The 14824-nt window shown below is 37.4% G+C and overlaps 1 protein-coding gene across 1 annotated transcript in view; it reads right to left on the reverse strand.

Moving 5' to 3' along the window:
- Positions 1–13555, reverse strand: part of RGS22 (regulator of G protein signaling 22) — a 155420-nt gene extending 141865 nt beyond the window's left edge. The window contains exon 1 of the mRNA XM_064267666.1: positions 12888–13555. Coding sequence (XP_064123736.1) covers positions 12888–13013 — 126 coding nt within the window. The 5' untranslated portion in view covers positions 13014–13555. The remainder of the gene's footprint in view (positions 1–12887) is intronic.
- Positions 13556–14824: the final 1269 nt, after the last annotated feature.

Below are 14824 nucleotides of genomic sequence, written 5' to 3' on the forward strand. Positions count from 1 at the left end.
AGATCTCCCCTCAAAATGACAAGTATAGCTCAATGAATAAGCAGCAAAACTTAGCAGTAAATTGTGTACAAGGTTTCTTCAATAAATATATTTCATTGGTTGCCCACTGCATCTGCCTTTCAAACATAGATTCCAACAGTCGCCACTTACCTAAATGTCATAAAATATTATCCCTGAATCACACTATCACTAGACTAAACAGTAGGGATAAATGGATCTGCTGACAACAAGAGTCCAGATTCATCTGGTTGGGGAAAAGAACCAAATTAAACTTGGTAGGGAATGGACATCAAATATTAACTGGGATGGTGAGAATGGATCAATATAATGTGAAAGACCATCTGGAAATGATTTATGAGTTCATGGAACCAGGGAACAAGCTTCACCTTTATTTAATGATTTTTTGTTCTTCTTGCTGCCTCCTACCCTCAAACCTGATAGCCAAAATAACACAAAGTTGTGATAATCCAAAGTAAAGAATGTCAGTTAGTACTATGGACTAAAAAAATCTTTCCTGCTAATGAAGTAAAAAATACTCATGCAAAAATTTTTAAGAGGCCTGTCGTACTCTGAGACTCTCAGTAACAAATCTTAAGCCAGTTGCCATTGAGTCAATTCTGACTTGTGGTGGGTGATCCCATATGTATCAGAGTAGAACTGTTCTCCAAAGGGTTTTCAGTGGCTGATTTTTCAGAAGTAGATCATCAAGGCTTTCTTCCAAAGTGCCTCTGAGTGGATTCAAACCTCCAACCTTTTAGTTAGCAGCCGAGCACATGAACGGTTTGTACCATTCAGGGACTCCATAAAGTGCTAGCTCAGGGCTGTAAGAAATCAGTATGGTCCCTAAGATACCCCATTTCTCCTTCTTTACTATATTTCCTCACATATGCTAAAACTAGCACGTACTGGCCACTTACTCCATGCCAGGTACTGTGCTAAGCAATAAACCTATGAAGTTAGTGGAGCTGGGATTCAAACCCAAGGTACTCATCCCAAAGCCTGTGCTCTTAGCCATTCTGGTTTTACTAGTAAAGGCACAGAGGCATGAGGCAACATGGTATATGTGGGTAACTATAAACAGTTTAATGCAGTTGGAATAGAAAGTTTAAGGAACAGAGGGGAAAGACTTCAGGTAGGTCAGGTTAAAAAAAAGGCTTTGCATACCATTTAAGAAGTACTGGCTTTATCTTGATCCTCTGGGAAATTGGGAGGCATAGGAAATCCTAAGTAAGGGATGCCATAGTCATATTTGTTTTTTAGGAAGACTCTCCTGGTAGCAGTATAGATGCACTGTTTGTCTGCTGCTGGTAAGGTAGACTGCTCACACACCACAGACACAACTATCGCCACACTCAGATAGCTCAAACCTAATGTTACCGTAGCCAGGTTTAATGTGGTAATTATTAACTCTCTGGATGGGGCACTGTCTCCAACATGCACAGACGCCAGGGCAGGGTTTAGGTTAGCAATTACTTTGATTTTTCAACTTAGAAAGTGAAACGGCAGCTGAGAAACGTTGAATGATTTCCTCATGGTTTTGCACCAAGTCCCCCAGTGAGGTTACTACAAAACCCTGGGTCTGTGACTACCAAACTGCTTGAAAGCTAGTCAGAGCCAAGAGGCTACAGCATGTGGTGGATGCTGCAGACCAGATCAATCGGAGTCTATACCAACCTCCGGAAATGCACAGGCTGAAAACTAAAAGCTACATTTCTCCCACTCCTCTGTAGCTATGGCTCCCCATGTAATTTAAGTTCTGCTTCTCATATGCACTTGAAAAAAAACTTGAACTCTGAACCAAGTTAAGTGGAGAAAAAGGCAGAAAAGCTGAAGGATGTAAGTACACAAAAGTGAGAAGAGCAACTGGTCTAAAAGAAGTATTTTACAAAAGACGCACAGAAAAAAGAATAAAAGGGAAATTAAAATTGTGTTCATGATAAAATGACACAAAATGTTCCTACTAATAAAAGAAATGTAAATGTATGATATGCTAAAACATTTATATTTACTTAAATTTTGGAATTTCCCTCTGTGGAATTAATTAAAATGGGATGAAGTCTTTGCCTAGGGTAAATAGGTATTTTCCTATTCAAAAACTGTGAGTTAGAGTAAATCTCTGAAGGTCCTTAGGAGCACTGTGACTCTAAGATTATGAAAGTGGCAGCTAACAGATTCAAAGCTTCTCCCAGTTCATTTCAAAAACAACAAAATTTTCAATGCTCAAGTGCCAATTACTGCCCTAAGTATAGAGGAAACGAAGATAAATAAAACATTATTTCTGCCCTTGGAGGAATAAGTACTTGATCATTCATTATTTGTCTATGATGAATAGAAATACTGAAAATACAAAATACTGAAAAAAATTAAAATTTGTGTAACATGCAAGGGCTAACGGGGAATCTGTCCGTAAATAACAACAGTAGTGATACTAGACCATTATGTCTAGTCTAATTATCATACTTTAAAGGGAATTTGGCTAAAAGAGAAGCTATCCAGAGAAGGATAAACAGAATGATCAAATGGAAGAAATGCTGGGTAATTTACTTTGCCTCTCTGAGATGTATCAGTAAAAGATGGTTCTAACTAGACAATCCCAAGGTGCCTCCCTTGTTGGATACTCCATCATCCCATGAAGGAAACGAGAGGCCACTCTCTAGTAAGATCATCCCACTCTACTGTTCTTTGTTAATTCATTCATTTATTCAGTAAGTATTTATTGAATCCTTCTTAACTGAGATATCCTAATGAATGGCATATTGCTATCCTGGCTGAGCCAACCCAGAGCATCCCCCACCAAGCCCTAACTGAAATGAGTGAGACACAGATCCTGTCATCAGAGTACGTACGACCTAACAGAGGAAGAAAGTAAATAACATGGACAATAAAAACCCATTCTATGTGAGGAGTGGACCCTAAAGTCAGCACATGAGAATCACAATTAGTCAAAATTATCTCTTAAAATCCTTGAAAGCACCCATAAAGTACAATGCTGTCCTGTCTCTCAAAAAGTTGATCACAGTCAGTTTTTCCTCCGGCATTGAAATGAGTAATTGATACTTCAGCTAGGGATCAGATAAAGTGGTGGGTTTGTGTTTAAAGCTCATGTTGCATACACACACAAAAAAGTATATTTACACCCTAAAATCATCAGTATGATGAGATGACTACACTATGAGCTACAGGATGAGACTGACTGAGAGAAGGGCAGATTCTCATCTTCCACCTCAAACCCACTCCAGGGCACACATACATGGAGTGGTATAACCAAAAAAACCAAACCCAGTGCCGTCGAGTTGATTCCGACTCATAGCGACCCTACACGACAGAGTAGAACTGCCCCATAGAGTTTCCAAGGAGTGCCTTGCGGGTTCAAACTGCCGACCCTTTGGTTCACAGCTGTAGCACTTAACCACTACACCACCAGGGTTGCCACATGGAGTGGTATGACTTAAAGAGTGAGAATGATTTTATCTGTCATATACATGGAGTGGTATATGACAGATAAAATCATCCTCACTCTTTAAAGTCACCCTTGCTCTCTCTGTAGAACGCTGATAGTTCAATTTGTGTAGTGATGCATGTAAGGTAGTCCTTGACTTACAACAGCGTTCCGTTCCAATAACTCTGTCTTAAGTTGGTTCTAAGTCGAATACCTATTTTTTTTTCTAGTTTTCATTATTATTGCCTTTTATTATCAGTATCTTTATAAATCCAGCAGCATATCCTCCAAGCAGCCTTAAAACCAGTCATCGATTTCGCCTCTTTATGAATATAGGTCTATTCTGGCATCCTTTTCCGAAGCAAGCCTGTTTCATTCACAATGAAAATCTGCTCTGGTAAATATTCTTCATCCTGTATTATCTCGTCCAGCTCATCTTTGACTTGCTCAGCAGCTTCAATATCAGCACTTCCTGCTTCTCCAGTTACATGCGCGTTATGCAAGCCAAACCTACATTTAAAGTGATGAAACCAGCCCTTGCTGGCATTAAAGTCCTTGCAGTAGTCTTCCTGCTGTTCCTTCAGGTTTCCAAAAGGTTGCGTGCTTTCATTTGAACTGTCAGTAAACTCACAAGAACCCTCTTCTGGGTTTGGTCTTCTATCCAAATCATCAAAACAGCTTCTCCATCTCATGGATTGGCCCTTGCCTCTTCTTTGTTAAAATGGTCAATTTTATGATAATTGCTCCTTTAACTGCCTCCAAAATCCAATTCTTATAATTAATGATTATCAAAATGAGACAGTCTTTCCTCATGTAATGTTTTGCTGACTTTCTTTCCATTATCACAGACCTTAATGATCTTCATTTTGACATCCATGTCTAGAGCCTTCCTTGCCTTCTTTTTTGGATTGGGACTTTTGGTGGCATGACTTCTTTTGCTAGATATAGTGTTGGAGGTATACGCAGCACAGGTGTTACCATTAGAGAAACCTGAACAACTCAGCTTCAGATTAACCACCGATGCTTCTTACGGTACAAAACACTGAATAAGATCACGCTATAGGCTTGGTCTACAATGTCAGTGTCACAATGAAGTCAGAGTTGTAACAGCTGTTGGACATGTGCGCAGTTCAATTGTCATATGTTGTTATAGTTGAACACTGGCCAACTTTCCATTCGTTAGGATTACTAACACTGATACCGACTTCATTACAGACCAGGCCATACCATAGCCTGCTATACAGCAGTGTTTTGAACAATAAATCCTAAAATTGAACATCTGCAAGTGAACATCTGAGAATGATAACATCAGCAAGTTACACACTGCAACAATGTATGCAGTACACATTACTAATGATAAGACGTGCCAAAAAAAACGGACAGTCATAACTGCAGTTCATCATAGCCCGAATATGTAATAAGTCAGGGACTACCTGTATATTGCAACTCCAATTTAACTCCTAATAAGTACAATAGGGGTATGTACAAAGTAGAGTGATGGCATGGAAGGATTCATTAACTATCTTCAGGGAATTAAGGAAGACGTATACAGAACGTGGGATTCTAGAGTTAGGTCTTGAAGAATGAGCAAGCATTCATCAGGCAGACAAAGGAGAGAAGGGAATTCAGCAAAAGCAGCAGCAATTGCATCAAGATACAGCAGCACAAATCGACAGGGCACCAGTCTGACACTGTTGATGCTGAATATTTGAGGGAAGAACAGCAGGAGATGAGCCTGGAGAAAAAGGCAGAGGAATTGTTCAGCAAAAATCTTCTTTCTATCATATGCTATAAATCTCAATTTATTCTCTAGAATCAGTTCTCATGTGTGGTCCCTGGACCAGCTGCACCAGCATCACCCAAGAACCTGTCAGAAATGCAATTCCCAAGCCCCTCCCTAGGAGCCCCGGTGGTACAGTGGTTAAAGCTCTTGCTGCTAACTGAAAGGTCAGCAGTTTGAAACCCCAGCCCCTCCAGGGGAGAAAGACGTGGCAGTCTGCTTCTATAAAGATTTACAGCCTTGGAAACCCTGTCGGGTCACTGTGCAATACAACTGACTCCCCAGCAGTGGGTTTGTTTGTTTGTTTGTTTTCTCTGATTCCCTAGAATCAGAAACCAAGGGGGTAGGGCCCAGCAATCAGTGTTTAACAAGCCCTCAGGTGATTCTGATGAATGCTCAAGTTTGAGATTCAGTGCTCTAGAATGATGGGGAGCCTTTGAAGAGTTTTTAGCTTGGGAGAGGCAAAATCCTGGTTAAGACAAACTTCAAAGCCCACATTCTTTCCGTTACTTTGTGCTGACTTTCAAATGTAGTCACATGTGTGGCGGTGGTGGCCATCCATGGTCTATAAACCCAGCGCCGTCGAGTCGATTCTATGGTCTATACACAGGAGAAAGAACTGGGGTCTTTCATTATTATCTAAATTCCTGTTGCCTGATTAAAAAGAAACTCTCTCATATATTGAGTCCTTTATTTTATTTTATTTTTACTATTTCTAAGCTTATCTACAAAGCTCCTGAAGTCAGTTTAGTATGTTACAATAAAAGACACATGGGGTGGAGGAGACAGAAAGGAGCGATGTAGGAAATCTTTCCCCCAGAAAGCTGAGTAGGCTGATTTAAAGAATGCTCAGCTTTCAATCGTATGACAGGAAAAATCTTCAGTTTGAGCCTCAAACCCGATCTTCCACAAACTGTTAGAGACTGCTCTTTCCCTTTCTTAATTTTCTTATTTCAAGGGTATCATTTTCCAAATGTTCTAAAACGAACTGACCTGAAGGTGGTGAAAGCTAACTTTGTAGTACCAGTCATCCATGTGTGAAAAATGTTTTCACAGAAAAAGCAAGTGCATGAAAATATTTTTACCACAATAAATTGCTGGTTCCACATCTCTTTGAAAAGGGGGGGGGGGAAAAAACCTGTGAATAATTAGTGATGTGTTTAAACTGCCAGCCCTGCACCACTGAAACTTACTGGGTGCCAAATTATTTAGCTGAACAGTATTTAAATTAAAAACTAATGACTAGGTTAATTTAATACATGCTCATCTCTGCTCCAACTCTGTCTCTACTAATTGAGCTCCAAAACTATATTTTCAACATGCATCCTAGTCAGTGAATGAAAAACATCTGACTGCTTGAATATAACAAGTCAGTTACCAATAACAACTTACTCTAATCTAAGTTTTAGTGTCATTTTAGATGTCATAAACTATTTACTGGACATATTCACCAACAGGATGGAAGAAATAATGCACCACACATGCACAGAAAATATCCTTAGTAAAATGAGTCATGTTAGGTAATGTGACTGCTTTATGTTTGAGTTACAAGGCTTATCAAAACACCCACAGTGTTTACACAAACATGGAACTCAGCAGAACTACCTAGAGCTCTAGCAACATCTTTTAAAATCAATCTCTGAGTACTGAATTTTAGCAAGGGATGACCCATGCTCTTCTTCCTACTCATTTCCCAAACTTATACTTTCTCTCTCTCCCCTCCCGCCTTACTCAACAATCAATCTAGCATATAACTCCTTTATAAAGCTGCAAGAAATTATAATAGTTAACAGATTAAAAAAAAAAAAAGTGTGGCAAATCAGTCCAAAAAAAGAAGTTATGGTAAAATTCCAAAGTCACATAGCTAAGCATGGTCTGGCAAACACATGACATACCTATCTTTGCAAAGAGGGTATAGAACAGGCCACCCCTTTGGCTTCTGCAAACCATAAATGTCACAAACATTCTAAACCACCCACAGAGGACCAACCTAAATCTGTATGTGGGCTCATCTACTCAATCCCACAACAGCACTGAGCATAAAACACACAAAACAAAACCAAAAGGAAAAAAAAAAATGTTTTCACACTATAGCACAGAAGAAAACTTAATAAGCAAACACTTGTCCATAAAGAGTTGACAGCAAAAAAACCTCCCAGACACCAAATGAAAACAATATCTGAATGTGAACTTGGCACAAGAACAAACAAAATGAAGTTATGAAAGCTAGGATTTGGAAAGTGCCATAATCATTTATAATAGCGGCAACTGTCCTGGATTCCCCTCATCGAAAAATAACACGGAGGCAGGCTACCAGCCATCAATTTTTGGATCTTAAAGTATGTCCCAAGGGAGGTGGTGTAATGGAAAGAAATGGTGTAAGAGCCAGAAAGCACGATTCCTAGGCCCATTTCTGCCACAATTCACTTATGGGAACTTGAACATGTCACTACAGATGTGGAAGTTTCAGAGATCTAGATGACCCAAGGGTCATTTGGAAACCTTGGTGGCATAGTGGTTAAGAGCTACAGCTGCTAACCAAAGGCTGGCAGTCTGAATCTACCAGGTACTCCATGGAAACCCTATGTGACAGCTCTACTCTGTCCTACAGGATGCTATGAGTCAGAATTGACCGGATGGCAATGGGTTTGGCTTGGGTTTTTTTTAAGGGCCCTTTTAGATCAAGAATATTATGATTGTATATGTACACTCTCATTGTTCTTGATGGAGGGTAAGCGTGGGAGAGGAGGGAAGGTGGAAGAAAAGAAGATTAGAAGGTTTGTTTATTTCAAGAATGTTATACGGAAGATGCAGAAATAAAAACAGAATAATCCTCAAGAAGCTTTGAGAGATACAGAAGAAACAGGCTTATCCTGGCCCCCAAGAAATTTACAATGTAGCTCCTGAAATAAAATAAACAGAGAAGAAGAAATTAATCAAATTTTCTTTGGTTCAAAAAGTCCAATTCCCCAAACAATGCATATATTCCCTCTACAACATCCCTGGAAGACAGTTTCCTAGTTTCTACTTGAATGCCTCCAATCACTGGGAGTTTACTCCTTTACAAGATGCCCATTCTATTGTTAGAAAACAAACTTTAAAGTTCTTTCTTCTATTGAGTGAAAATCAGTTCCTTTATAAACTCTGGCCCAGGTTACGCCCTCTAGCTTCACAGAGTACATTACCCCTTTTCTTAGTTTTCTAGTGCTGCTATAATAGAAATGTCACAAATGGATGGCTTTAACAAACAAATTTATTTTCTCACAGTTTAGGAGGCTGGAAGTCTGAATTCACAGAGTGTAGGCTCAAGGGGAAGTCTTTCTCTGTTAGCTCTGAAGGAAGTCCTTGTGTTTCTAAGCTTCTGCTCCTGGGCAATCTTCATGTGACTTGGCATCTCTCCCCAACTCTGATTCTGCTCGTTTGTTTAATCACTTTTATATCTCAAGAGACTGACTCAAAATACACCCTATACTTACCCTGCCTCATTAATATAACAAAGACAACCCACTCTTAAATGGAATTATAACCATGAGCATAAAGGTTAGGATTTACAACACGTATTTTGGGTGTACATAATTCAATCCATTAGCACCCCTCTTCCTCAATCAGATCTTCAAGTATTTGAAAACAGCTACTCCATTCCACCACTATCATCCATTCCCAAGCCACGTTAAATACGCACACTTCTTTCAACCATTGTTGTTCTGGCATGGTTTTCAGAGCACTCATTGGCTGAGCCTCCCTGAGTCTGGTTTGGCAGAGCAACACTTAATATATGTCACCAAGAATGGAAAACACAATATTCCAAATGTGGTCTGACAATTCAATTCGATTTAAAAAAAATATTTATTAAGTGCCTTCTATGTGCCAGACTAATATTTTTCTTGATTTTGACTATACTACTAATGTACCCAAAAACACCTTAGCTTTATTTGTTTTAGCCCATTTCTGCCTCTCAAGATAATAATGAGATCAGATTCTGTAATCCAAATGATCAGTTTATTCCTCTCAGCTTTGTGTCTACTGTTCATTCTATAGTCAACATAGTATAGTAAGACAATTAAAGGCTTTAGAGATATGTGGACCTGGGTTGGCCTTGTCACTTTCTGAGCGGCCTTAAGGTAGAAAACACTGGTTCACCTCTGACTTTTCATCCAAGTCTCCAACAAAAATAATAAAAAAGTCAAAGTTAACGACAGATTTGTGTGGCACAGATTACCCTGTAGATTGACAATGACCCACCAACCAATTCAGTTAAAGAGTGATTGCTCATTATGTTTCAGGAATGGAACTTGAGATGGTCTAGTTAAGGAAGGAGAAGGAAACAGAAGCACTTACTCTGTGCCAGTCACTTAATATACATTAATTCATTTCATGACAATCTTGTAAGACAGTTGTTATCTTGTTTACACAGAAAAGGAAATGGAGGGATTAAGTAATTTTTCTAAGATCACACAGGTAATGAGTGGAGGCATTCTGACTTCAGTTGCTAGCCATTATACTAAGACTTGAGCACAGGAAACCCTGGTGGCATAGTGGTTAAGAGCTATGGCCACTAACCAAAAGGTAGGCAGTTCAAATCTACCAGGTACTCCTTGGAAATTCTATGGGGTAATTCTCCTCTGTCCTATAGGGCTGCTATGAGTTGGAATTGACTTGACAGGAACAGTTTTTTGTTTTTTTGAGCACAGAAAGAATACATGCGGTTAAGGTGGGCCAGGGAGATAGGGGAGACAGGGAAGAGTACGCAGGGTAGCACAAGTAGTATAAAGCCAGAGACAAAGCTAGGAAGGTTAGACTGAGGCCAAACTGCAAAGAGATTTGAATTCCATACTAAGAAATGTGAACTTCAATCTGTAGGCTAGTATGAGTCAACCCTTACTGGTTATGGTTAGTGAAGGACTTCAAATATTTGAAAACTAATTTCACAGATAATCATAAGGGCTTTGGAGATAAATAAAGCAGCAAAAGTGGAACATGTGTTGGGGGTATTATTTTAGATAGGGCTGTTAGGAAAAGCTTTCTGAACAGAAGTGATTTAAGTCAGGAAGAAAGTTACACAAATATCTCAGGGAAGAGTATTTCAGGCTGAAAGGCCCTGAATATACCTGGCATATTCATGTTTGAGAAATATGAAGAAGGCCAGTCTGACTGGAAAAGAAATAACAAGGGGAAGAAAGGGAAGAAAAAGATAAAGAGGTAGGCAAGAACCAAATGACATATGACTTTAGATTTTATTCTTAAATAAAGATGTTATTCTTAGCGTAATGACAAAGACATGATTCAACGTATTATACTTTATTGAAATCGTAATATTAATGTATATTTATTTATGATTCCTCCTAAAATACCAGTTTATAACTATAAAAAAAGAGACTAGTTTGGCCTACTTATTCTCAGAAAACTCATTCTGGCTTCTAAGTCTTAGCTAAGCACTCATAAACCAAATACAACTAATCTGTTCTGGAATGTTGCCAGGCACATGATTTGAGAATCCATCATTCCTTTTCCTCCCTGCCCCCAAAGTCTTTCTGAAAACCTGTGACAACACTGGCACTTCTCCAGTCTTATGACATTTCACAAGACTGGAGAATGGCTAATTAATGGGTAGACTGTGTGGTACTAAATATTGATGCAAAAGCAGCTCAAAGAAAAGAGCAAGAAAAAGCAGAAAAATTTGGAGAGACACAAAGAGGGAAACACAGCCCAGGCAGGCCATGAGCTACACATGAAACTTCAGATGTCTGCTGGGGAGGGATGAAAAACACGGCTACATAGACAGAATTCAACAGAAATCACACACTGTCATTTCACCTAAAGCCTGGCAGAAAACCACAAAATGGTAACGGTTACTCTGACTGGATAGCAGGATTATGGCTGAATTTTTCTCATTTTTTGTCATTTTTTTTCTATACTGTGGTTATAGTCTATAATTTAAAATCAATTTTTAAAAAAGTTAGGCAAGTGAATTTATTTTCTTGAGCAAATAAAAGTCAAGATAATCACAAATCTTGAGATACTGAAATTTAAATCTTGAGAAACTGAAATAAGACCCCATTTAGAGATTTTCTTTTCAAAATTTCACAAAAATACATTTTGAACAAAGAACGGAGGTGCAGCGCCCAGAGTGAAGACTGCGTAATCTGAAAGTGCAAACTTCTGACAATTTTATGATGTTGCTGGGTTTTTCATTATATACAGTGAAACCTGTGAGAGCCCAAACTCAACGGGACTGCCTTGTTTTTCCTGGTCTTGCAAGTTTTCTGCCTTTGACAGTCTTACCACTTTTCTATTACTTTCTATTAGTGGAAAATTTTTTAGTTTTCCTTCTCTGACAGGTTTTCGTCTTACATTGTTTCCGGCTTTCACAGGTTTTACTGTAGAATTGGATGTAAAAGTTGAAAAGTCACATCAAACGAGAGCACCCTGGGGTATCCTGTATGTGTCACTCAGGCCTATTTCTAGAAAGGAACAGGGTGGCTTCATGTCTCAAACTAACCCCCGAGAAGGTCTCAGAGACCTAGCAGTGCCAAATGGGAGAAAACCAAAACGAAACAAACTCACTGCCGTCAAGTCGATTCCGGGCATCTGAAATTCTTTTAGGAAAAAAAAAAAAAAATCACAGAGCAAGCATATATACATACACAGGTACATAAATACAAAAACTATCTAGAAAAGAAAGTACTAAATAAGTACTTTTCCTTCAAAAGACATTTTTAATAGTTAGGCTTTAAGAGAATTCACATGTAATGGTCTGCTTCCTTTAAAATCACTTGTGACTTTTTCAGTCACAAAAGGACAAATACTGTATGATCTCACTTATATGAAATAAGGAAATATATAGAAATCAAAGATTATTAGTGGATGGGGGGAGGGAACTTTTTGCTTATACGCCATTGAGTTTATGTAAATGGTAGAAGAATAATTTGGAAAAGAACAGTGATAATGGTTGAAAAATATGCAGGACAGAATCAATGTCACCAAATTATACACGTAGAAATTGAATTGGCAAATGTTCTGTTGTACATAGTATCATCACAATAAAAAAGTTTTAAATAAATAAAATCACTTATCAAAACTTTTTCTTACCCAATTTTCTTTTAACTTCCATTTCTGATTAAGTTTATTTTCATACAATATCTTTCTATGAGCTCGTTTCATTTTTCCCAAACCCTTCAATACTTACTTCATCAGCTACTTCTGTCTAAAACTTAAAATCTATTATTTGACACCTACCTAAAATACACCAACAACAGTGTTCTGAGTCTTACTTACTATTGACATAAAACTCTATTTGCCATAACACCAATTCCACTTTAATATCTGTCCAAGAAGATGACCCTAATTGTCTAGAAGAAATTTAGTTTCTTGACTTTGACATTTTGTCCTCAACAACTGTCCAAAACCTAACATGATACCAAATTCAATGGTATCAAATTTTTTACAGAATGCTTTTTGATGTTAGGGAAATTCCTGTTTTTGTCAACAGAATAATTTCAAATTCAAGCCCAAATGATAACTCTATATAAAGATACGAATTTTACCTGAATGCTTTAACATTTTTAAAAAATGTTATCTCTAATAAATTTGTCTCATAAGATAATTAATCTGGTAATTGAAATATTTTGCTTTGATAATATATTTAACAGAACATAATAATACACTCACTGAAAGGCTTAGGAATTCATTAAAGTAGTCCACGAGAAAATTATCTGTTGCCAAAGAATCTTCCTGCAAAAACATAAAACACAGTATTATGCTTATGCTAATATGTTTTAAAAGGTGCTTATGCATATATTATTTTCTAATTCTACTATAAATTGGTTATAATGTAGATCTTCAAATCTTCAGTCAGTCAACAGTGAAACCTCAGGAAGGAAGAAATAAGAAAGAAAGGCATATATTCTTGAGACATTGTCTAGGCGAAAAATAGAACACAGGAAAAAGTGCAGCACAACATTTAAATGAAACGTTAATACAAAATAACACTACACATGGTACATTACCCTCACAGACTTATTAGAAATATGTATTTCATAAAAATAAGACAGAGTCAATAAAGATAGAAACAGTGTTTAGGGTTAAAATGGGATTGAGAATGTGAATCTCTTAAATGGTCCAATGGATATATTAAGAAAATGATCTACTCTCTGTCCCTCACAATGAGATACAATTTTAGTAATCTGGGTCCTGCTTAACTTTTGCATGAAGAAACTTTGGAAATGCATGTGTTCTATGAATAAAGATTGTATACATTTTTTCCATGGCTATCTCATCCACCAACATAGCCACTTTTAAAATTGGCAAAATTGAAATGGCACTGCCAAGAACAAAAATCTCTCTTCCAAATCATAAAACACCTTATTTTGTTAGTAACTGTTTCCATTGTGTCAAATGTACATTATGGCATACTCTGTTGTACAGTACATGTGGTTATTTTGTTATTCATAATTACATTTCAATTTTACAAATCACATATGAAGGTTGAAAATATGACACAATGCTATTATTTCCATATGGCTGGTTACTTTCTTCTTACACTGGACAATTTTTTAAAATGTTGTTTAAGTGTAGTGCTATAAGGAAGACACTATAGTACATTAACACCTACTTTGGAAAATAGATGTTTGGGGTAATTTAAATAATTGCAGTGTCAGAACAGAGTTATAAACGATCACTTATAAGGATTTATATAAATGAATTTACTAAATACCTGAACTGATTAAAACAACAATAACTAAGGATTTAATAAATCTACTACCTTAATGGAGCCCCGGTGGTGCAGTGGTTAAGAGCTCAGCTATTAACCAAAAAGTGAACAGTTCAAATCCACCAGCCACTCCTGGGAAACCCTATGGGGCAGCTCTACTCTGTCCTAGAGGGTCACTGTGAGCTGGAATTGACTAGACGGCAACAGGTTTGGTTTTTTGGTTTTACTACCTTTATAGTGGTATCTTAGTAGTACTATATTCTCCAACAAAGTCCTGATTGGCAGAGGTCTAATAAAACAAAAAAAGGCAGAAAACACTGTAGGGGAAACTACAAGGCTAATAATACATCATTTTACTTTTCAAAGTTACTTGAATTTTCTGGACTTTATTTAGTGAACTACCTAGATTTTATTAACTCTTAGGAGAAATCAACTGAATTCAATAAATATTTTTAGTATCTCCTAGTTAAAAATCATTGTGCTACAATAAGAGTGACAAAATTTTGCAGTACTGGGCCACATCATCAAAAATCCACAGATGTTAAGGGTAAGTATATTTGGAATTTATAACAGTAGTAAAGTATAGTCTCTTGTTAGCTTTTCTAAAATGTTATTTTTTTTTTTTTAATTTTCAGCCATAAAATAGAATATAGATTTCATACGGTAAGGCGGACCTAAATACTGCCCAGAATTTGGTCAGCCACATTGCCAGAAATTTCTCGATAATCCTGGAATTCATATATTTTCATTTCCAGGTACATTTCCTTTCCAGAGGCATCTCCTGATGCCTCACACTTCTAAGAGAAGCCACCTCAGTGCTTTTCAAAAACTATGTTGAAATACCTGTTTTGCTTTGTTTTCCTAATTCATTTCAGACAAATGGCTTTTTAAAATA

The sequence above is a fragment of the Loxodonta africana genome, chromosome 14 (genome assembly GCF_030014295.1).
Source record: "Loxodonta africana isolate mLoxAfr1 chromosome 14, mLoxAfr1.hap2, whole genome shotgun sequence".
NCBI classification, from domain to species: domain Eukaryota; kingdom Metazoa; phylum Chordata; class Mammalia; order Proboscidea; family Elephantidae; genus Loxodonta; species Loxodonta africana.